Source organism: Numida meleagris, chromosome 2 (assembly GCF_002078875.1).
Source record: "Numida meleagris isolate 19003 breed g44 Domestic line chromosome 2, NumMel1.0, whole genome shotgun sequence".
In the NCBI taxonomy this organism is placed as follows: Eukaryota; Metazoa; Chordata; class Aves; order Galliformes; family Numididae; genus Numida; species Numida meleagris.
The window spans coordinates 19,116,512-19,139,623 of record NC_034410.1 but is presented as its reverse complement, the minus strand read 5'-3'; the positions used below and the strand labels follow the sequence as shown (position 1 = coordinate 19,139,623).

General features: G+C 38.2%; 1 protein-coding gene across 1 annotated transcript in view; it reads left to right on the top strand.

The window, feature by feature from the left end:
- The window catches only part of LOC110395140 (macrophage mannose receptor 1-like), a 33,317-nt gene extending 22,919 nt beyond the window's left edge, over nucleotides 1-10,398 (top strand). Inside the window, exons 23-30 of the mRNA XM_021389295.1 lie at nucleotides 389-491; nucleotides 989-1,221; nucleotides 2,794-2,959; nucleotides 3,090-3,242; nucleotides 3,447-3,563; nucleotides 3,808-3,975; nucleotides 5,264-5,305; nucleotides 5,709-10,398. Coding sequence (XP_021244970.1) covers nucleotides 389-491; nucleotides 989-1,221; nucleotides 2,794-2,959; nucleotides 3,090-3,242; nucleotides 3,447-3,563; nucleotides 3,808-3,975; nucleotides 5,264-5,305; nucleotides 5,709-5,953 — 1,227 coding nt within the window. The 3' untranslated portion in view covers nucleotides 5,954-10,398. The remainder of the gene's footprint in view (nucleotides 1-388; nucleotides 492-988; nucleotides 1,222-2,793; nucleotides 2,960-3,089; nucleotides 3,243-3,446; nucleotides 3,564-3,807; nucleotides 3,976-5,263; nucleotides 5,306-5,708) is intronic.

Here is a 23,112-nt window from a genome sequence, read left to right as displayed (position 1 = left end):
ACTTTGCTGAACTTCCACGTAACCTACAGGAAAACAACAGAGCTCAAATGTCCTGTGGGCCAGACCTAGTGTGTGGGCATCTACTTCATACACAGACATGCATAAGTAAGCACAGAGATTATGTACATGTAGACTGTCCCAGATGCTTCTTCCTGCCTCTGCACTATGCTTTGCAACTTTCTCCATCACTCACAAACTTTTATACGGCTGATTTGTAGATGTTTTTTGCCACATTACTGCTTCTTACCATTTCTTATATGAGTTCATATAGATGGCCATAATTTTATTCAGACATGTGTACCTGGATAGGGAAATGTATATCCAGTAGAGAAAGGAATGCTTCCTATTTATCCACATCTTTTTCTTACTAATCTCATTTCCTTCATAGGATGATTGTGTCTATATGAAGAAGAACCCTATTGAACAAGCAGGGAAATGGAAAGATGAAGACTGTAAAACAAGCAAAAGCTACATATGCCAGAAAAATACCGGTGAGTTTTCTTTAAGCACCTTCTAGAATAGCTTATGTATTATGGTTATGTCAAACTCATGGTAAAAGTGATTTTCCCATATTCAGTGTCATTTTAACTGAAATTAATTTGCCAGTATCGCTTGCCTGAGGATCCATTTCAACAAGCACACATACTGTTTCCTGGAAGAAAAATTCCTTCCTGTTTTAAGGACCGGACCAGTAAATTAAAAATAATGCTGATAATAATAATAATAAACTATGGATCATCATGTATTTTACTATTTTTAGCAGTCAGGATGGAGAGACAGGGAACCGTAAAGGTCATTTCTAACAATAAAAGTTTGTCAGAGAACATGGCTTCATCACTGCAGCGCTAACTGGGAATCTTGATTTGTTACTACAGTCTCTCTCAATAAATTGACTGCTTTGATATGCTAGATCCTCTTTCAATGTGATATGTCTAGCCAAGATAAATCTTCCAACTTACCTTTTCATTTACTTGTTTGTTTGTTACAGACCCTAAATTGCAAAGTTCCCAAGCCATGTTTCCAATGTTTGGCTTTAACAACTATGGTGATGACCGCTATGCAGTCATTAACTATAAAATGAACTGGGAGGAAGCACAGAAGAATTGCAGAGACCAATATGCAGATCTTGCCAGCATTTTGGATCCTTATGTTGAATCTTACCTGTGGTTACAAATACTAAAGCATGGGGAGCCTGTGTGGATTGGTCTTAACAGCAACGTGGTAAGTCAATAAAATGCTTGTGACAAACATACCTGTACTCCAGATTAGCATAGATCAACCGTATTTCTTGCTCAGAGGTTGGCAGAATCTACTACTGTGGCCTCCCGCAAGAGTGCTGTCAATCAGATCCATGAATACTTGGCAGGCATCAAAGTCTTGCTAAGACACTTGACTTCCCTCCACTTGAGAAGTTTTAAACATCTACATTTTTGGCCACAGCGTAAATAAGAACTGCCAGAGTCTACATTTCAGAGGCCACCAAGGCTGTAGCCACAGTAGCTAGTGGCTTCAGAGGTAAAAGAGGTTAGCAACTTCTGCTTCCTGAGCTATGACATGCGTGTGGGAGGGCACAGCTCTTTCTGAGAACACTCTGTGAAGCATTCCACAGAAATAGGTTGGTTTAAAAGTAGTTTTTTTATATGCGTGGTTATTTTAAGCATTATTGTTTCAAGTTAAAGCCTAACATTAACTCTTGTCCAAGTAGCAGGGGAAATGATGAGGTGCAGCGTAAAGAGAGGATTAGGCCTCTGACAGTGGATACTATAGGGTGGTTTTCAGAGCTGATGCCAGTGCCCTGGCAAAAGCTGCCAACAGCTTCAGTCAGTAAAGAGTGCAAAGGGCTGAAAGGGGAAGCATTTGCTAAGGGCATATAGAAAGCACATGAAAAAAGATGATGCAGCTGGATATTTGTGGGAACAGAGTTGTAAGGAAGTCAAGAACAGAGAGTTAGAGCTGGAGCTTGGTGGGACATAGGGCACAGTTCCTGACATGAGAGGAACAGGAGCTGAATTTTGGTGAGAGCAGGCATGGGGGAACCAGGGTTAGATACAAGACTGGGATGGAACTTGGCCAAGGAGTTCAAAGGAAAATGGTCAGGAAAGAAAATGGTACAAAGAACTGAACGAGAGCCTGCCTCCAAAGACAGCGGGAAGAAGGGATCAGGCTTCACAGGATGGGCTTAACAGAGCCATAACTGCAGCTGCTGCTGGTCATGGTCTGCAAATAGTGGTGAAATCCACTGACAAAAGTAAATGTCGTAGAGATAAAAATAGTTATGTTTAGTAGCTGGTCCTTGTGATGGGTGGCAGAGGTCTGTGTATGTGTCCCATGAAAAATGTAGACAGTATTTCTTGTTCCAGTGGAACTTCTGCTTTTCTTTTTTTTTTTTTTTTTTTTGCTTTCTAAAAATATAGAAAAGCTTGTGTTAGAGGAATGCTAACAATAATTTCTCTGCAATTTTGTTTGATTTCTATGTATATTTGGACTCCTTCGATAAAATCTTCAGTTACATACTCATGTTTGCTACCACAAGACCTTTTGTCCATTTACTGCACAAATCATATAGTGTGAATTGAATAATGCAAGTTGCGTGGTGAATGGATGTTTGTAGGACTACTGTCCTATCTGCTGCTGAGGGCTGAAGTTTAGCCATGACAGAGGAAAAAGTAATTATGTGCAAAGAAATTGTGATTCTGACCTGTCCTAACTTTTATGTACCTTCAAGTGCAGTCTTAATTTTCATTTAATCTAATTCATGCATGTGACATGATCTTTACTGTCATTTGCTTTTAGACTCGTGGCCTTTACATGTGGTCAGATAGAAGGAGGAGCAGATATCATAACTGGGCAAGTGGAGAACCAAATAAGAATGCAGCCTGTGCCTATTTAGATTTGGATGGTTTTTGGAAGACAACATCTTGCAATGAAACATTTTTCTCTCTCTGTAAACAATCTGATGGTAGGTTATGAATAGGAGAAATGCATTTAGAAAGGCTGGAATTTCAAATCCTGTCTTTATTTCACCAGCAGCAGTACATGTTTTCCTTGGCTTTCAAAAACACACTGAAAGCTGTACATCTCCTTAACAGAGTTAATTCCTACTGAACCACCACAGCTTCCTGGAAAGTGTCCTGAACCAAAGCGTGGTAGATCTTGGATTCCCTTTCGTGGGCATTGCTACTATGTTCACACCACTTCTGAAGTAAGCTGGCCTGATGCTTCCATGATGTGTATTCAAATGGGTAAGTGCCTTTTTACAAGGGCTGCTCTGAAAGTAATGCCTTCTATTTTACTATGTCAGCCCATGATGTTGGAGGTCTCCTCTCCTTCTCTCTTCTCCCTTCCCTCTCCTCCCCTCATTTTTATAATGATTGTTTACTGAAATGAAAAAATGTATAGTGAGAAACATTGCTGAAATTGTATGCATTATTTATTTGATATTTTAGGTGCTTCTCTGGTTTCCATAGAAGATCCAGCTGAAATGAACTTCCTTTTACTTTACTTGTCTCCACTTGCAAGTGACTTCAGAAAATTTTGGATAGGATTGTTCAAAAATATCGAGGGTAATTATTTCATAATGGCCCTGAAGGGTAATGGAATTAACTTTGTCTGTGTACAGCTTGTGAGCATTTAAATTAAACATGTTCCCATCTAAACATTCCTGGCTGTCAAGCGTGAAAACAGAATCTTCTGTAATGATAATTTATTTAATCAAATAATAAATTCCATATGCAATGTCCTTGGGCCTGGTAGACTAGAAATATTCCTCCACTTAATCCACTTACTATTTAATACTTTTAATTTTAGGGGAATGGATTTGGACGGACAGGAGTGTGGTAGAATTTGTCAACTGGGAAAAAGGAGAGCCTACAGTGATGTATGATGAACACTGTGTGGACATGGATGTCTCAAGTGGAACCTGGAGGAACTATTACTGCTCTGTTGACCAGAATTTCATTTGTAAAATCCCAAAGAGTGAGTTCTGAATTTTATCTATTGAATTATTTTGTAAGTAGTGGTTAACTTGCATCAGGCCTAATTGCACATGCACTGGATACTCTTTGTGTACAGATATCGATGCATGTGCATCAAAGCCAGTAGTAACCTTTGTTAAGAAAAATAATGTGGGAGAAGAATCTCAGTCACTTTTTTATCTTCTCAGTTTAAGAGCATTGATTTTTTGCTGTTTGCTGTGCCAAGAGCATATCAGTTGGTGAGAGCGTGGAGAAAGTTATATTAGAGTGCAAGAGGCATTAAATGAAGAATAGATGACTAGGTTAGTGATGAGAAGACAGACAAATGGCTAAGCTGAGAGGCAGCTGTGCAAAGTCACTGAACTTCTGGAGAAGGAAAACAAGAGCTGCCAGTTGGACTGGTAGAAATGAAGTGTGTTCAGTTTAACTGGATGGCCAAGCAGAAAGTACCAGTTGAGGGAGGGCAGTGGGGGCCAAATAATTTCTGTGCTGACCCAGGCATAAGGAGACCTATCAAGACTGCCAAAGAAAACAATACATTTTATTTTTAATGATTATTTGTGGCCTTGTGGTTTTTGGTTGAATATGTCACAGGCTGAGGTGAGGCCCCCTGGCATGCACAGCAATGCTTCATAAAGTGTGAAGGTTGTAAATCTGCACGTGTACACATGGAGTGTGCCAAATTTTCTCACATCAGCTGGGAGATGGTTTGAAAAAGACCAGGTTTGTCATTGGCAAACAGATCCACTTCACACATATAATTCATGCAACTTGAAACTAATAGGATCTTCTGTTTTTGGATCTCCACATATTGGCAATAGACTCATACAGGAGTTCTGAAGGGCCAGCTAGCCAGTCCTGCAGAGAATTTACTGCATCCCAAGCAAGAGAGAGAGGAAAAATAAATTACCTAAAAATGCAGCTTAAATACTATTAAGCGAAAATGTGCTTTTCAGTTATTTAAGTGTAAAAAACAGAATTCTTCAGAGTGAAGGATGGGTACTGTGGAAGTGTGAAAACTTTTAACATCTGCCTCCTCAAACAATAAAAGTGTTCAAAGCAATTTACAGTGAGACAACAGTTTGGAGTTTTTATAACAAACATGTTTAACAAGAATAGTTGATAAATTCATCAAGAATTTTTGGAGACAGTGTTTTCATATGTTTTTCATTTCCATTAAGCAAAATTTAATAGGAACACATAATAACAATTATGTATATAGTATGTATTTTGTATTTGAATGAGTACTTACAAACCATGTATTATATATATTTTTTTTAAATTTAAAGGTATTGAAGTTGAACCAACTCATGATTCATCTGTCAATCAAGGTAGGTTTTATAATCACATTAAAAAGAAATTTCAATAAATTACAGACATTCATTATTTACAAGTAAATGAGTTTCACTGAAGTACTCATTTAACTATCACTGTTAATTTTATTTTAAACCTGTTTAAAAGGAGAACTTTTATCTCAGACTGGATGGCTTATTGATATTTTTGTTGTTTTCTGAATAAGCTGTGGTGCAATATGATGCTACTTTTGAAATAAATGTTTGAGAGATTGAGCCCAGTTTTGCTCTATCCATCCAGAATTGGTGTCAGTTTTAAATATGAGTATGATTGTTCAGTACTTTTCTAGTTTACCCAGCTGGTTTACTTAGGGAAATGATTGTTGTATGCAATAGTAATCTCTGGTCATCTGTAGTAATTCTTCTGTTTTGTTTTTCATAGCATCAAAAAGAGAAGCTGCTGTTTCATCCTCACATAGTCTAGGTGTGATGATTGTTACATTAATCTTCCTTCTGCTAGCAGGAACTGGCCTTATAGTCTATTTTTTCTACAAGAAGAGACAGGAACAGACAACTGTTACAGCCAGTTTTGGCAATGCCATATACTGTGGTGGTCCTGACCCTGGAACTCATGAATCAAAATGTCTTGTGACCAATATTGAAGAAAATGAACAGGCAACAGTTTAGTAAGTAGGGTAAACTTGGGCCTCATTGGAAAGGAACTGAAGTACTGGAATAACAGAAGTCTGAAGTTAAACTGATTTTCTCCTGGGGAAATTCTTGTTCAGTTTGCACAAGATACTTCTTGCTTGTACTACCAGGAACAAGCAGCCTTGCAACACTCTAAATCTGTTCTGAAACAGTAGTACTTGGGAGGACCATTGAACGTACATAAAACCCTGGAGCTACGCTGTGTAAAGGAACACTCAGGCTGTTCCAGTCTCTGCCGGGGTCCTGCATCACCCTTAGATACTGGGATAACCCTACTCATCACAGGAAACTATGAGAGTAAGTGCCTTAGCATTTTCAAAAAAGTACATCTAGATCTGTGGGAATCCTGGGTATGCCACCTCTGATCTCCAGCACAGCCTGGCAGAATTGTATAGATTGGATGGCACTTCCAAGATCACTTGGTACGCACTCATGCTGGAAGCAGGACCAGCACCCTGCCCCAGACAGGCAGCCTGCTCCAGTGCTTATCCACACTCTTGGTAAATATTGTTTTCTTTATATCACATTTGCATGTCTCTTGCCTTCCCACTTTTGTATGGCAAAAGGCTGCACACCTCTGACAAGAGTTTGGCTGCATCTTTTCTATAAAGACCCATTTAGCTAGTTGAATGCAACAGTCAGTTCTCTTGTTAACCTATTCTCTTTGCTCTGAGACTCTTCTTGTTATCATATATCCATACATCAAGTCTCCTATTCTTCTCAGTGGCCCTTGTCTGGACTTCAATTTTTCTCTATCCAGCTCCAGCATGTACTGATTCATGGAGTCAAACCACCTGGACTTTGAATCATTGACTGTTACCCTTTCAGCCCCCTACTCCAAGCAATTTTTCACCAACCTTGCAATACATACACTATAAAATTGGAGAGGATTTTGAAAATCAAGCTAAAATCAAGCTAAATGATATTCATTTCTCTCCTCTTCTTTGGGGACTGTGAACAAATTACTTTTTCATATGAAGTAATTGGTTTGGCCAGGCACAATTCACCCTTCATAAATGTGTTCTGACTGCTTCCATTCATCTTTTTCTTAGCCTATTTTGTTTCTAGAAATTGCTTCCAAGAGAATTGTTCCATAACCCTCCTAAGGACTAAGGTGACCTCTTCCAGTCACTGCAACTTGTCAGAGGTGATAGAGTGCAGACTCCCAGTGACCACAGCCAGTTCCTTCAGTATCCTCAGATACATCCTCTCAGGTCTCATGGACTTCTGTATATGTGGCTATCCTTAGTCCCTAACTGAATCCTTCTGTGCCATGCAGAGCACTTTTCTCCCCTAACATCTGCTGCTAGCTATATAAAGACCTGTCAAGTGTGAGGGGTGATTGATGGCATTGAATACCTCAGTCCTATATTTTGTAGGCCTCCTTCTCCTTCATCTGTGGAGCCATGTCTTCCTTTTGCTGCTGAAATACCAACAGAAACCGGTTGTGTTGCCCTTCATCTTCCTGGTTAGTCTCAACCCCAGCTGAGCTTTCACTTTCCTCATCCTGTCTTGGTGCACCCAGAACATGTGCCAGTTTATGTGATGAGTATCTTGTGCCTTTTTCACTTTCCATACACTACGCCTTGAGTTTCATCTCAGTCAGAAATTCCCTATAAAGACAGGCTTGCTTGCTGCCCTACCTACTTTGTGTCTTGCACATTGGGACAGGCCGTTCTTGAGCTTTAAGGAGGTTGTTCTTGAAGATGCAAAAGCTATTCTGGGATCCTTGACATTTCAATAACCACATCTGAACTTGATTTTCCTTTGGGTCACCTCTGTATAAATTCAGATCAGAAACCTCCAGAATGCAGCTATTACATATTCTCATACTGGGATTTCTACAGCACATATTTGTAATACAGGAATGATACAATACTTCAGGGTATTTCCTCACAAAAGTATTGTTTAATCTTATTTTACTGGTCATTTGTAAAATTTCAGTCTTACCTGAATTAACACATTTTCCTCTTCATATGACTAATATAAGGATCGAACGATCAGTTAAGATGTATGAATATATTGTGAATAGAAATATTTTCTCATTTAAATAACATAATAGGGATTTCAAAGGCTTCTGTGAAAGGAGAACAGGCGGGATGCATTATACTGAATTCATAGATGACAAAATTATTTAAAATTTCTCATTGAAATTACCAATACCAGTGAAGATTTCGTATATTTTTAGGCCATTTCTTCAAAGTCTTAAGCTTGTTATTAGGAAAGCTTTCGTAATTTCAAATTCTCCCTCTCAAAGTCTGCTTCAATTCTGTGAGCTTTGTTCCAGACTTCCATCATGACCAAGCCTGCATTTCATGCAAGTGTATTGTCTGCTTTCAGAAAGTCTAAAAATATTCACAATATTCCCATATAGTTTTTTTTTTAACTTTTCCAATGCATCTTATGCCAAATGTAAACAAATGACTCAAAGCTTAGTCTCAAGAAGGTCTTTATTTAATTTGTCTTATTTTTTGATATTTTAATCTTCTGACAGACTTTAATCCCATTTAAATTAAAATATTGTACATGAAATATATGTAAATAAGTTTTTGTTCTACTTTGATTCAGTAAATAATCATTAAAAGACTGGTTATAAGTACAAGTTTATGTGTCTTCTTAAACAGAACAATTTGTCATAAAAGTTAAAGTAACAGAAAACAGGGACAAGATTCTTGTAGTTCTACTGAAATAAGCATCTAATTTTCCCAGTCTAACATGCTCCTAAACTCCACTAGTGATTTGTCTCTACCATCTCATGAAACAGTGCGTCTCATTCTTCTTTATTCCTGAAAGTTTACCCTAATAAATGTTTAATGATTTTCTTGTAATTTAAGACTATGCATTTAGTGTACTGCCCTAGCAGTTTCTGAATAAGCTTCTTACATATTTGTTAGCTCTTTTCATGCCTCCTCTCCATATTTTCTGATATTTACACTCATTTTTCCCTTCTAACTTCACTGGAAATGTCTTCTCCATCTTCAGTCCTTTTGATGTTCCTTTTTAGACCTTCTTGAATGGTATGTAGTTACTTCTGCAGTACACTGCACTAGTGATAAGTTATTTCAGGTGAGATCCTGACAATGCTAAACAGATAAAAAAAAGATTAGTTCATTCTTGTAACACGTGTAAAAAAAAAAATGCTATTCTGTCTGAGTTTATCTAAATTCATTCTATAGAATCTCTAGGTTTGGATCAATAAATGGTTATCAGAAATCAATAATCCAAAAACAGGAAATATATCTAATAAGAAATTAGTCTGAGAAAACTTACAGGGGTTGATAAGCTTTATAAACTAATAGTCCTGTTGCATTTGTAAGAACTGGTAAATTCATGACACCAAGAGTATGCTGTGAATGTAGAAGAACCAGCAGTGGATTGTAAAACCTGGACCACAACGAAGACAGCAGTGAGTGGGACCTGATAGGGAAGACTGTGATCCTCTAAAGGATGTTCCAGACACATACTGAGAAGCCCCAGTATGGCCTCTGCAACTGAGGATATGGTTGGGATTGGCTGCCAAATATTGCTACAACAATTTAGCTGTGAGGGACCATTCGTGAATGAACTCTTTAAATGAAGGAGTGAATATGTTGTGTCACTAGATATCTGCTATTAGTAACTGTTTTCAGCTTGCTGAAAAATAAATCAAACATATTCTGAGAAATACTGGTTATGATCTGCATTTCCCCCCAAATTGATCCTGTATCAGTGAAAATGGACTCTACAAGAAACTTTGGTCTATAAATTCAATTAGAATAAGTAAGGAATTGTGAAATGAACTGATGCCTTCAGGTCAGATTCCAGTGGGCAAGAGCCAGACTTTCTGTGGTCAGTAGGAAAGGTTTGAACTGCTCCATAAACATGAAGTTGTCCTGATGTCACTGTATTGGGACACAGGAAAAGCTAAGGTTTCTATTGTCTCTGTTGTGTCCTTATCTGACATATCCAGCTTTCTCTTGTGGAGAAGCCTCTGGGGTGGTGGAAAGGAACAGATTTCCCACAGACAGGTATAGAGAAAACTGTTTGCAACCCAAGAACACACTGAGATAAAGCTTAAAAGCAATCAATTTCTCTGCAGATACTGTGGAAAGTAGAGAGAATTGTTTGTAGACAACCTAGTAGAGAATGAAAATAACCCTTTGGTGTTCTGTTACATGCTTGATTTGAGGAAAAGGTGTCAGTAAATCCATCTGCTGGATCTAGCCAGTTTGGATCTACCTGTTGGGTGTGCAGAAAGCAAGACAAAGGGGAAAGAAGGTATACTGGGTGTATGATTCCAGCGGGTGATCAGTGGGGAGAACAAGGGAGAAGAATCAGCCACAAACAGGCACGTGGAATAATAATGAGGATTGACTGCACATCTCCCATCCCTCCAAAGATATCTCCTGCACCCCATCTTGCAATAAAATTGCTTTTTATTACCTAGCAGTGGGAACAGCAGCCTTTTTTTCTGGTGATTGGAGCTACCACATGTGATGTTGATGGTTGTTAGCTTCCTGTCTGAAAACAAGTGTCTGATAATGGCACATTTTTATGTGTACTGTGACTTAATGTTGCACTTAAAAACAAGCAACATTTAGGATCTATTCAGAGTGAAATCTGTTTACAACAAATTTTTAATAGGAAATGGGAAAACAGAAATATGCAAAAAAACACTGCAAAAATAACAAATGTCTGGGAAAGAAAAGACTGACTTACTTCTGGCTGATTATTTCCCAAAGCAGCTACATTTAAATCACACAACATTAAAGTTGTTCATTCTTAGTGGGATTAATACTAAAACAGAATTGATTGTGCCACTAAAAGCTGTCTGCATTATAATTACTGAAGTTGTGAAATTTAATTATAAAAAAATGTAGCGTAGTGGACAAAATAGGGAAGGGATTTTAAATAAATGAGGAAGCCAGAAATAAGATAAAAAGAAAGGACTTTTTTTGTATGAAAGCTATTTGTATTCAGCTAAAGAGTCACAAAAGACAAGCATATTCTGTGAACTGTCTTCCTTTATTTTCCATTGCTTCTCGTACACTTTCATAAATTGACTGAAATTACACTGAATACTTGAATTATTTCTGTTCCAAAAGCTTAATGTTTAATCCCAGACCCACTAATTATTCATATGCTGCTTTCAGTCGCTACCACAAGCAATGAAAGTGCCATACAAAGTCAATTTTGAAAATAGTTTGTGTGTGCTCTCACACTTAGTGTGTCATTGTAGATAAAATGGCTACAGGAATGCCATTCTTGGCTTTGGAATCTCCATCTCTGGGTATACTCGAAGCTCAGCTGGAAAAGGTCATGAGGAAGCGCTGAGAGGGGACATAGCTTTGAGCAAGGTGTTCAACCAAATGACTTCCAGTTGTCCCCTGCTGTGCAGTTCTGCAGTCATTAGTGGTATACAGGACCATACAAATAGGAGCCTGTTCTGCATGTGTGTGAGCAGCACAGAGCTCCATGCACCTGGAGTCTGGGACAGGGAATCACCCTGGAACTTACGCTGGATTTACTGCATAAGTTTCATGAACAGCCTTCTGTTGAAGGGCTTCTTGAAATGGCTGCAAATCAGCATCTGTAAAGTGCCCTGAAGTGGCAAAGAATGGCAGAAAGGATTGATTGAAAGTGTGGGTATGACCTGTCTTCTGTGAGCTGTTTTCTCCAACCCTGGCAGCATTATCAGGACTACATATGATACCGACATAAGGTTGCCTACTTAAATTAAGCCAGTAAATTTGGCTTTATCACAATATAAGAAATGCTTTGCAGGGCCGGTTGAAGGGTCTGCTTAGCCCAACATCTCGATAGTTTCCAAAATGAAGTGCTTAATGAAGAGCCCAAGTGTTGGCAAATATTCAGTGATTGTTCCTTATTTGCCTCTCTTGACCTCCACATTTGTAGCTCGGGGATTTCGTGAGCCAGAAGCAGTGTTTTGGATCCATCTTCTTAGCGAAATGAGCCTACAGCTAAGCTGGGTGTGAATTTTACAGTGCTCCAGTTCCTCCACAGAAAATCCTCAAATACATGATTTTTAATTTGCAATAGATGTGAGGCAATTTACTCTGATTTGCATGGAACAGGAAAAAAATTCCACATAGAGACTTAACAAGAGACTAGATAATACACTCAGAATGTGCTGATATACAATTTTGCTATATAAATAAGCCTTCAGAAAGCCAACAGAGAAAAATATATAGTACTTCAGCAAAAAAGAGTGAACCATTTAATATTTCTTCAGCAGGTTTACTTATTTTTTCTCCCTTTAGAATCTTTGTAAATGTTCCGAAGCATAACATATACCAAGACAGCTTCTGACAGCATTCCTCTTCACTGTGTTTTCCTGACAATTTCAAAATGGTAATTTCCTCTCTAGTAACACCTACCTGTTGAACACCCCATAGGATGAACAGCTTAGGGCAGTGTGGCATAGCCTCCAGTGTCAACATAGAAAAGGATTTTCTAATGGTCTGTGTAAGAGGGCAGAGGTCTAGCACCTCTGGAGAGGCAAAGTACTTTTTTCCCTCACAGTTAAAGACATTCCATAATATTGTAAAATTCCTGGGCTTGTGCCAACACAGCTTGACTCATAGTTTTTTCAATTCAGAACTCTTAAAACATCTTTCAAGAAAATCTGTTTCTCTTTTTGTAAGTAGCCTGCTGGCAGACTATGATAGTTAATTCATAATTTGAGTTGAAAGAAGCGAAACCCTGATTCACACCTTTTCATGAAGAAAATACATATATTATCCTTTACTGTTGCTTTCACTGAAAGAAACTTTGCTCAGTCTTTCCTTGCACAATAATCTTTAGTTTCATATTTCATTTCAGAATCCAATTACTGTATAGTCTTTATGAAGTTGATGGATGTTTCCTGCATCGCTCTGTGCCCCAGTGTCTGGGCTTCATCAGGAAATACAAATGCCCAGAAAGTGTGGAACTGGATCTCTTCTAAATCTCAGTGAAAATAGTCCTTATGGAATTTTGAATTTTAAATTTTAAAATACCTGAAATGAAACAGCCGCTTTCATGGCAATTTGGGCAATACATATAGCTACTGAAATAGAATGACAGAGATTTGGAATAATACCTACAAGAGTAAGCCTATTTCAAGAATTTGTCTGTGGATAACATGAGCTAACGATCTGGTACTGCTGGTAGGGAGAAGTCCTGTGTGACTCAGTGAATGTTGAAAAAGGGTCAGATATTGCAGTGGGGTAAAGACGTTCTTTAACCCATGCTTTAAACTATTATGATTTTTCTGCCTTTCTGAGCCTGCTGATGACAGCAGGTGTGGATGTGTGCAGTCCCATCAGATGCAAGTGGGGAGGAGGCATGGTTCCCATGGCACCCTCTCACTGATGAGCACAGAGTAAGGTGGGCACAGGGCTTTGGCTGGCAGATGAGGGGAGCTGGTTCTGGGCCAGCTCAGATGATTGGCTTTGAAGTGCAAGGAAGGCTTCCTCGAGGCAGTGCTGCCCTGAAGAATTGCAGCATTTTTATTTACCACTGAATGGAGTCCTTATCTAGTGCAGTTCTTATCAAGCATGCCGACGTGCAAGGCGTGGCAGTGAAGCCATGGCTGGTGTTAGAGCTGGATGGCTCAGGGTGAGGCTAAGGGAAGGGCTTATGCAGGGTTCCCTCACTGGGCACTGCTGTCAAATCTGTAGTTTCTACAAATGGTTTTGTACAGGAAATTTTTATGTAGAAAATGAGAGGTCTGATTATAAAAGAATATTCATTTCAGAATACACATATAATCCCTTACAATCGATTCTTATGGGCAATTAAAGAATTTTGGTCCCCTGCAATCTAGATAAATTATCGTCATAGATTGAAGAGGGAGGTGTGGTGAAAAGAAATCACTTGAACAGTCTAGAAGCCACAAGTGATTTTTTTCTCAAATTTTTTAATAATTCAGTGGGAATAACAACTCTTTTCTCAGCATTCTGTGGACATCTAACATTAAGGAAATGGGCCTCAAAATCTCTCATAAAAAGCATCTCTGTAAAGCTATTGAAGAGCTGTTTTATTTGCTGTTTTGCAAACTATATAGGAGACATTTCTGATTGATTTAAAAGGAATTATTACTTCAAAATGACACATCTTTAGCATTTTAGGGATTTTAGATACAGTGAGTCAGTGCAACAATTTACACCAAAATAAGCTTCTGTATATTGATTGACATCTAACAGAATTAACAACAGAAATTTGAGAAAAAGTCTCTGAAGTTATAACTGAGATTGTTACATCTTCTGTCTGTCTAAAATGAAGACTTTTCCTTCAAACTTGATCTCATATTGACTTAAAATGAGTCAGGTTGAACATGCCCCTTATCGTACTTTTTAAATATTATTTTTGCAGGAAAGTTATGCCAGCAAATATTACTGACTTTAAAATAAGGATTATTGTTTCATTATGACTAAATTAAGCTTCTGATGGAGGGAGGTAGCTGAGTTATGAACATTCAGAAGCAAAGGGGCTTACTCCTGGAAGAAGTGGTTCATTTTGCCTGGGCTGTTCAATGGTTTACTTGCTGACTGAAAAGCTATCCCTGCGGTTGGTTTAAAGGGTACTGAGTCTTATCTACACCTAATTCTGGGATAAGTGTCACAGTATGAAACCCCCACACTAAATGTAGCAGTTATCCAGCCATCCTAACCTGCATACAGGAGAAATATCACTCAGAAGTAGTCACAATGTGAAGCTCATCTAGATAACTGCAAGAATAATGATTATAGTTCCTATCATACAGCATCTGTGCATTTGTGTTTTGTGATGCCGGAGATGTTTGGCTCTTAGCTGATAGCACTGTGTTTTACTTCATAGCAAAAATATCAGTCTGTAAATCTTCAGTACACAGACACATTGTGTTCTCGCACTGTGATGTGTCATTTTTTGTGTTCTCTAACAGTGCATCACCTCAGATTTTTAAGCTGCAAAAATATCTAATTTTAGAAGTTAGAAGAAACATACTCTCATTCTGGGCATGACTGAAAAGGAAGCGTGAAGGGATTTTAATTCCTGTAATGCTAAGGTAGGCATTAGAAGGCATGTTGGTACAGGTTAGAGATCTTAGAGGTTTATATCCTCTGTGAACAGGAATATCTTATCGTACCCATAGTAGAAACGGAACAGAGGCAGTGTCAGCTAAAACTAGGCATTTGCTGACAGATGTAATTTCACCTTATGAAGCACCATTTTTTTCCAACTGCCTTTCCAGGAATTCATGTTAATCCTGAATTCCTTAGTTCTTTTTTTCTCATACTGTTTTCTGATTATGCTGAAATGCTGTCATTGTTTACTGAGAATTGCATATGTCTCTGGGTACAGCAGCCAGTACTCTAAGCACTAAAGTCAGTCAAATTCATCTTTTTTTTTTTAAACAAACAATAATAAAAAAAAATCCTCCAAAAAAACCAATGTAACCTGCATGGAAAATAATACATGGAGTTGTTCTGCAGCCCTGCAGTTCTGGATTTGATCTTGAATCCATACTGTTGTTCTATGCCATGTTGTGCAGATCTCGTTCAGAACTAATCAATGTTCATGGTGTAAGAAATGGTCTTTCAACTATTTGGCCATCTCCAGTTGTTTACATGCCTTCTAGGGAAGCAGATGAGAACAGATATAAAGATAGCAAATGCATTTGTTTTATGTGATGAATTATGCTCATGAATGCAGTGACAGTGTCTCACATAAAATAACAAAGAAAATGTACTCTTCACTGAAGCTTTCCAGAACAGACTTGAGTTTGATAGACTACGTCCCTGCCAAGAAAACGGGCAAGATTACTAAAAATGTGGGCAGGAGCCCAGATTGAACTTGTATTCACATTGGCTTCATAAACATGGAAATTCAGAGAACTTAGCTATAGTCTATAATGCGGTGATAAGAACAGCATCTACAAAAGTATGCCTTGATGGATGTTGTGCCCACTTACGTGAATGTTTGGAGATGTTAGCTGGAAGCACTGGCTGCAGAGGATGCTGCCTTGAATAGTCCTGTAGTTGGGAACTGGCTGTGACTCAAATCTAAAGTTTTACCCAAGGCTCTCCAGCTATCTGCAGATATTTCAGATAAACTGAGCAGTTTTGCAATTCTGTGAGTCATGACATAAAGAGCTGAAAACATTTTTCCAGGCATCAGTTAGATTTTGTAACACCATCATTTAGTGCAGGTGTGGTAATTAGAGGACGTGTGGTTTGCTTGGGAGGGAGAGGAGCCTCATCTGTTGCATAAGCACAGAGATGGGAACGAAAGATTAACCTTTCCCTTTTCCTGTGTCCGGAAACCACGGGAGCTTTGTGCAGTGCAGAATTTTATAACTCACAACAGAGATTCTGGTTAGTCCACAGTAATCTAGCTGGAGACCGCCAGTTCCTTTCACAGCTGTCTATCAAACTGATGGTTTTACACACAGCTTCTTAATTATATTCACTTTCTCTTCCATCCTCCTAACATTCATTAGTTGCAGAGATAGGAATGGCAAGGTTCAGCTCTGCAAATATGCAACTTTCCTCTTTCTCTGTGCATATATTAGTGCAGAATTACCTAGTTTTTGGTTAATGATGCAAAAGAGCACCTAGTAATTCTGTATTAGATAACTCCACAGGATATTGACACTAGTGGGTGTAATACAGTCTTCCTGTCCGAAATGCCCATGCCCAGGTTGAGCACTTTTTCCTCAAGCATATAGGTACTTGGAGTAGGTTTACTGTAGAAATCCCTGACAGAAATTGTCCTCATAAGTAACTGCATCTGTAGGTTACAGTGGGGCTAATCTAACCCTGGGGCCCTGGTCCCAGCTCCACACAGCTTGTGTGGATGGCAGTAAGTCCACACTGTGCAAACTAAATGAACTAAACTTGTCATGAAACTCTGAGCCATGTATCCTAAATGTGCCTGTCACTCCCTTTCAGGCTCATCGGTGGATATCAGATGCCAAGCTACCTCAACATGGATAGCTTTAGGTACAGGTCCTAGGTTTAGGTTAGGTCCCTTTCTTCCTAAAACAGACAGTTCTGCAAAAATGAAGCGGCCAAAGTTGTGTGCCTAACACAAGTTCAGGCTAAGTAAGGTGATATCTTCAGGAGCAAACAGTCTTAAGAACCATGTAAACTGTGCTGATTGATGACTGAGCCTTAGGCAAAGCAGCTCCTCTTCCCAGACAATTACAAATTCAACCCCGAAAAGAAATCAAAGAAGAAAAACTGCATAACGCTCAGACTATGCCTGGAAAAGCTGTGACAGATTAGGAGCTCTTCATAACAAAGAAATTTGGAAACTATTTCAGACTGAGAACTACTTTGTGTAACTGCCCAGAAAAAAAAACAAAACCAAACTGAGCCATACAGATCTTTTTATCATTTTGCAGTTAAAAGAATTCTTTAGTAACAGTCCATGTGAATGTTTGCATATTCAAGTCAAATTTCACACTTGCTTATGGTAGAGAACATAAAGAAAGGAATTTAGAATTTGTAGAAAATTGAATTATTATCCAATGGAAAATATTTTGAAGCATTTTTTTCTGGGAAGTGGTATATATTTTGGTGTTTAATTTTTTTTTTTTTTAATAAGGAAGGAAAAAGTGATAAGGCAAAGGAAGAAAACAATGACCATAATAGAGATAATATAAAGAACAGGGATCTCTTTTACAGTTATTTTTATAACTACATACTGATATCCAGGAAGTATGACTGGACAAGTTATTTTATCTTACAGAAGTCATGTGTGTAAACAACAATCTAAATTTGTATTGTGATTATTTACAACAACTACCAAGCCTCAGTTAGTGAGAAGCTACTAAAGGGTAGTACAAAATGTTGATGAGTGTATCTAAAAATCAGCAGTCATGGAGCATACATTGGCCTGTTGTACCTCAGCCAAAATATTGAGGTTCAAATGCTCCTGGATCATCTTTGCCTAGGCATTGTCTGCAGCTGCAATATGACCTTTGGGTGCAAGCCTCCCAGATGGGGCCCTTCCTCTCCTGGAATATGCTGTCTGTGGCTCCACTGCTGGAAGACCTAGTGTTGTAGTTTAGCCTGGCAGCAGCTTAGCACCACTCAGCTATACACTCATTCCCATGCCCCCTCCAAGAATTCAAAACAAAATAGAACTTATAGGTTGAGATTAAAAAAAAAGAATTTACTGAGACAGAGAGGAAAACTGAAACACAGAAGAGAAAAATTGAAATAGAAATGCAATTTTCATTACCTACCAACCAATTCACAGCAACAGTACAATGCCCATTCCCCTTGCCTAATTCAGGCACCTGTCCTGGCCAAAACAGCAGTGTGTTATTAACAGTGTTTTGGCTGTCATCAGGATATCCTGGAGACTGTTCTTGCTGAAGGAGAGACAACTGAATCTAGCTGACTTCTGATAACTGCTTATCGCTTTTGTTTTTATAAAGCGTTTCACTAAATAATCTGTCCAAGTACTTAATTCTTAATCAAAAAAAAATGTTTCCCCTGATACTGAACTCTCCCTTGTTAAACAGTTTCCATTGTTCCTTTTTCCTGTACTTCCTGTCCTTTCTTTTTTTTATGACCTTTCTCCATGTAGTGATGTTTTATATCTTTGAAGATTGTTATTTTGTGCTCTAGTCTTCCCTCCTCTGGACAAAGTTCTTCCTGCATCTCCTCAGAGTTTATGTAATTCTTCTGTATCTTTCTTGGCTTGTGGTATTCCTTTAAAGAAGAAAAATTAATAGTTTTAATGTTATTTGTACTTGAAAATTCTTCTCCATTAAAATTTTCTTGTTACTAAAAGAAAGCAGTTAGGTTTGTAAAAGGCACAGACAATACAGAGTAATTTTAGTTTATGTAACAGAAGTAAGGGATGATTTTCAAAAACAGAAGACCATGTTTGATTTTATGGATGGGGTAATAAAGTGGGCATGTAGAGTGTTGAGGTGTTAATTTGGAATTTGCACAGGCAAGGTGTGAAGATGTTTTAGCCTCAGATGTCCCTATAAATTTTTTTAAGTAGGGTGGGTTGATACGAAACACTTCATGAAGTAAAGCTCTGATAATGATCTGGTGATTACTTATGTTGAATACATAAACATCAGCCACCTGGGTCAGTAAAATATGTTACTCAAAGCATGTATTGCGGTGTATCGCCTTAAAGAGTTCAAAAGGGAATATATAGATTAGATAGTCCTACCAGATGAAGAGAACTTCTTAATTCTTGGAAACATTTCCTGCACTCCTGCTCGAGACAAGGTCACTGATATTTGTTACTTGTGCTTGACAAATCTGAGTTAGAAGAAAAACAAGAGGACAGTCAGGATTTGTATGTTAGTGAAATGCTATACAACACAAAAGTGCTATGTTTAAATCTTCCTTGTTCTTGCTTTGAAGCATGCAGTATATAATAAGTCTAACAACTTTCTGGATACTCATAATAAAAAAGACTAAATAAAAAGATATTTAAGGAATATCTCCCTGTATCAGACAAAATTCTATGCTATTTCTCATTATCCTTCTACTGAAATTAGTGTAATAGAAAGTTTCTCCCTCTTACAGCAAACTTATTGTTAAATCTGATCTAGGCACTCTTCTCCAGTGTTCAAAGAACTTATGCATCTTGCATCATATCTTGGAGATTACTGTTTAAGTGATCTAACGTTACTACGTGAAATATTTCACTTCAGTCTTGGAGTACAAAAGGTAAGGCTTATTTAATTTCAGTATGCATCTTTTCCTTGCTTTAATTTCTTTTTTTTTTTTTTTGTTCTCAGTATAGTTAACACCATTGACCATTCTGTCACAATTTATGTTGCTTGTGAAGGTTAAAATAGGGAGAACTTGGTGTATTTTTGTCTTCTCCATGTCACTGCCATACTTCATGGGCCTATAATTTGCTTGCATTTTGTTTTCCTTGTTCTAGTACGTTCATGGAGCACAGGACTTTTCCTTAATTTGTAATCAATTCTAGATATGAAAAGACTATGACTTTTTTTGTTATTAACTGCGTTGTATTGCTGCTGGCATGATATAGGCCAGGTCATAAGAAGCAAATAATTCATCTAATTAAAAACTTACTTTCACAGCATTTTTTGTAGAAAACGTAAGACAATTTCATGACAATAAGATAACTGATTTTTCATTAGCCCAGAAAAATTTTTCATCTTCTCAGATTTTTGTCTAGTGAATTTCATACTTCCTACTCTTGCTAAAAATGAAGCACAAACCTTTCATGATTTCCCTTTCTAATTAGTGAAGATTAATTTCATAATTCCATTAACAATTTCATTTTTTATTTGTGTGTTGCTAAATGCATTTTTAAAATATCTATTGGCTGTGTAGTACTCACACATGCATTCTCTGGCAGTGCATAATGTACTAAAGATGTGAGGATGTTTCAGTTATTCTCTTCTGAGACATTTTGGTAACTGCTTTATATATAATGACACATTCATAAAAAGCACATGCAAATCCTACTTCTTTAGAAAAAGTAAATAATATTTCTTCTCAAACAATGTTTAAACTTCTTTCCCAGGGAAACTTTTGGTTCTCTCATTCACGATGTTGCCTTTCTGCTTGCTCTCTTCTTGCTTTGCAGTTGCTTTCACCAGATATGTACAAAAATAAAGAGAAGGAATGCGACAGTGTTTTCAGTCCAGTGATTTTTTCCCTTTGTTAGTTCTTATTTTGACCCATGTGGATTTTGTTGTTTGAACTACTGATGAACAGCAGCTTTAAACTGACGCCTTTATCAAACTGAATGAAATGCCAGACAGCCACCTATCTGCCTTTCTACCTGCCCAGAAAAATAAAAAGTAATAAAGGCTAATCTCATCTCTATATGAAGACAGGAAGACTTACCTTGGGGCTAAGTGATCCTAAAGGATCTCTGCTGTTGATAGATCGCAGAGCACTTTATGGACTCAATATACAGGTCATTTTATGTCACTGTAGCTTTCAGTGAACATCTGGCATCAGTGTTCAGCAGATCATTGCCTGCAAAACAACCTTTATGTTGCTCCAGCTATTCATTTAGGTACATCAGATATGCTGAAGTATAGGGTGCTGTTTATACTGAGGTGTTATTTTTCTCAACTTTTGAGTGACAAAAAATTTAATGAACTTATTGAGATTTCCAGAGGAACATTTAGCAACTCAGATTTTACACTATTAGTAAACAATCTGTTATGGTATTGGTGTCTGGGATGTAGGTCTAAAAACTAACGCTGCAGCCACTCTGAATTTGAGGGAAAAGAGAATTTTCTAAACTCATGCCAAGGAGCACAGCTTTGTTTCATAGGCTGGCTTCTGAACTTCTAAGTCAGAACTGGGCAGTCTGCCCTATGGACAGATGCAGCTTGGTAGTAGACCAAGCACTGCTCTCATGGTGGGGCTGCCTCATGAGATGAAGGTGCCTGACTTTGGCAGATGGCATAAGTGCCATTGGGCAAGAACACAGAGGTACGTCCTGTATGCCACTCCCCAAGGTGCGTTTCTGGTGAGTTGCAGTGATCAGGAGCTGTCAGGCAAAGGTGACAAGGCTCTTCTGGCTTTGCTCTTCCTCATAGTCTAGTCTCATGGATTTTGATGGCTCAGAGCAGCAATCTCGCTCCAAGAACCAGCACAGCACCCTGTAATTCTCAATCCTGGACACAGCAGTAAAGATTCAAGAGTGCTCATTCTGCTCATGAACCAACGTTTGCTATACTGCCAGGTGTCTGGCTCTGCGGTTAGAGGATCAACAGAGTTAAGTGAAGGGACAGTTCCCTTTTTGCTTTTTTGTTATTGCACAGTGTCCAACTGAGAAGAAAGAGTAATTCCTCTTGGTTTTGTGCCATACAAGTGCCTGAATAAAACACCGCTCCTGATAGTAAAAATGACAACATAACTTTTATATAAATAGACCATAAGGAAATACTGCCTGTCTGAGACATACCAGTTCAGGCTAAAGAAAGCTTTTATGCTTTCTAGGCAAGGTGTTTGGCCGTTGATAAAAAGACTTAGGAAAAAAGAGTAATGTCTAATGTCTTTTCCAAAAAAGGTGTTGGCTTTATGTCATTTGTAGTATATTTTGTTACCATCTGAAAAAGAAAATTCAGTTAACTTTGCCTTTAACTTCCCATCATCAGGGCCATTTCCTTGTAATTTCTTATTTCGTAATTCAATTTCTCCTTTTTATTTTAATCTTGCAAACCTTCTCAGAGAACTAACTCTCTTGCATTGTCTTTCTGCTGAACAGTCAAGTAGAAACAGCCTGTACTTAAGAAATGTAATCATCTTGGCAGCAAAGAAAAGATGATGCCAAATTTCTTTGCCATCACACTGTTACAGTTACAGAATAAGTATGCTACTACGCTTCAAATAATATTTTCATAACAGATTGATCTTTTCCATTTAACAGTTTTTCTAAACAAAACAATATATTTACCTGGTAGAAACCTACTGCGATAAAGTCAGGCCTTCATGGAGCTAGAGAGATGTCTGCTGTGGTTTGGAGAGGAGCACTGCTTCTTCCAGATTTACATACGTTCAGGAACCAAACTCCCGAATTCTTGTTCTGTGATCTGAGTAAGAGCAGGTACGTGGCATTTCCTGAAACTGTGGCTGGCTCTTGGGATCACTGTCTGACAAGATTTACCCACTCCAAGGGAAAAACAGGGACTGAATTGAAAGTGAGACATTCTTCAGGTGGCTTTGGGGGTTGGTGTCCTAGCTGTACTGCTGCAGAAAACAAGGTCAGTAGGTTAATGAGGAGAGTCAGAAGGAAAGAAATTCTAATAATGTTATACACTGTGACCTTCACTGAAATCCTGGACCTTTAAAATTCAGTCCTGACACACGAAAACACAAGACCAATGTGTTTTCCTGATGGAGTTTTTTCACTGTGTAATGAAAGGTGACAGATTTAAAAACTGAGGCTGAATTTCTCTGTGGTGTTTCACTACTGGTTTAATCCCATGAGCTCCATGGATGTTTCTTCAGGAAAGAGTTCAGCGAAGTACTGATATAACCTGTCTATCATCTGCTTTCTCAAGGCAGCACAGTGTGCCATCAAAGGCAAAATTAGGGCAGTGTGGTCTTCTTTTTTTGAAATATAGCATGTGACAGAATATTTCCTCATTTAGCACTTGGGGCTTTCTCTCCAGCCTCAGAAACCAAGAAGCACTG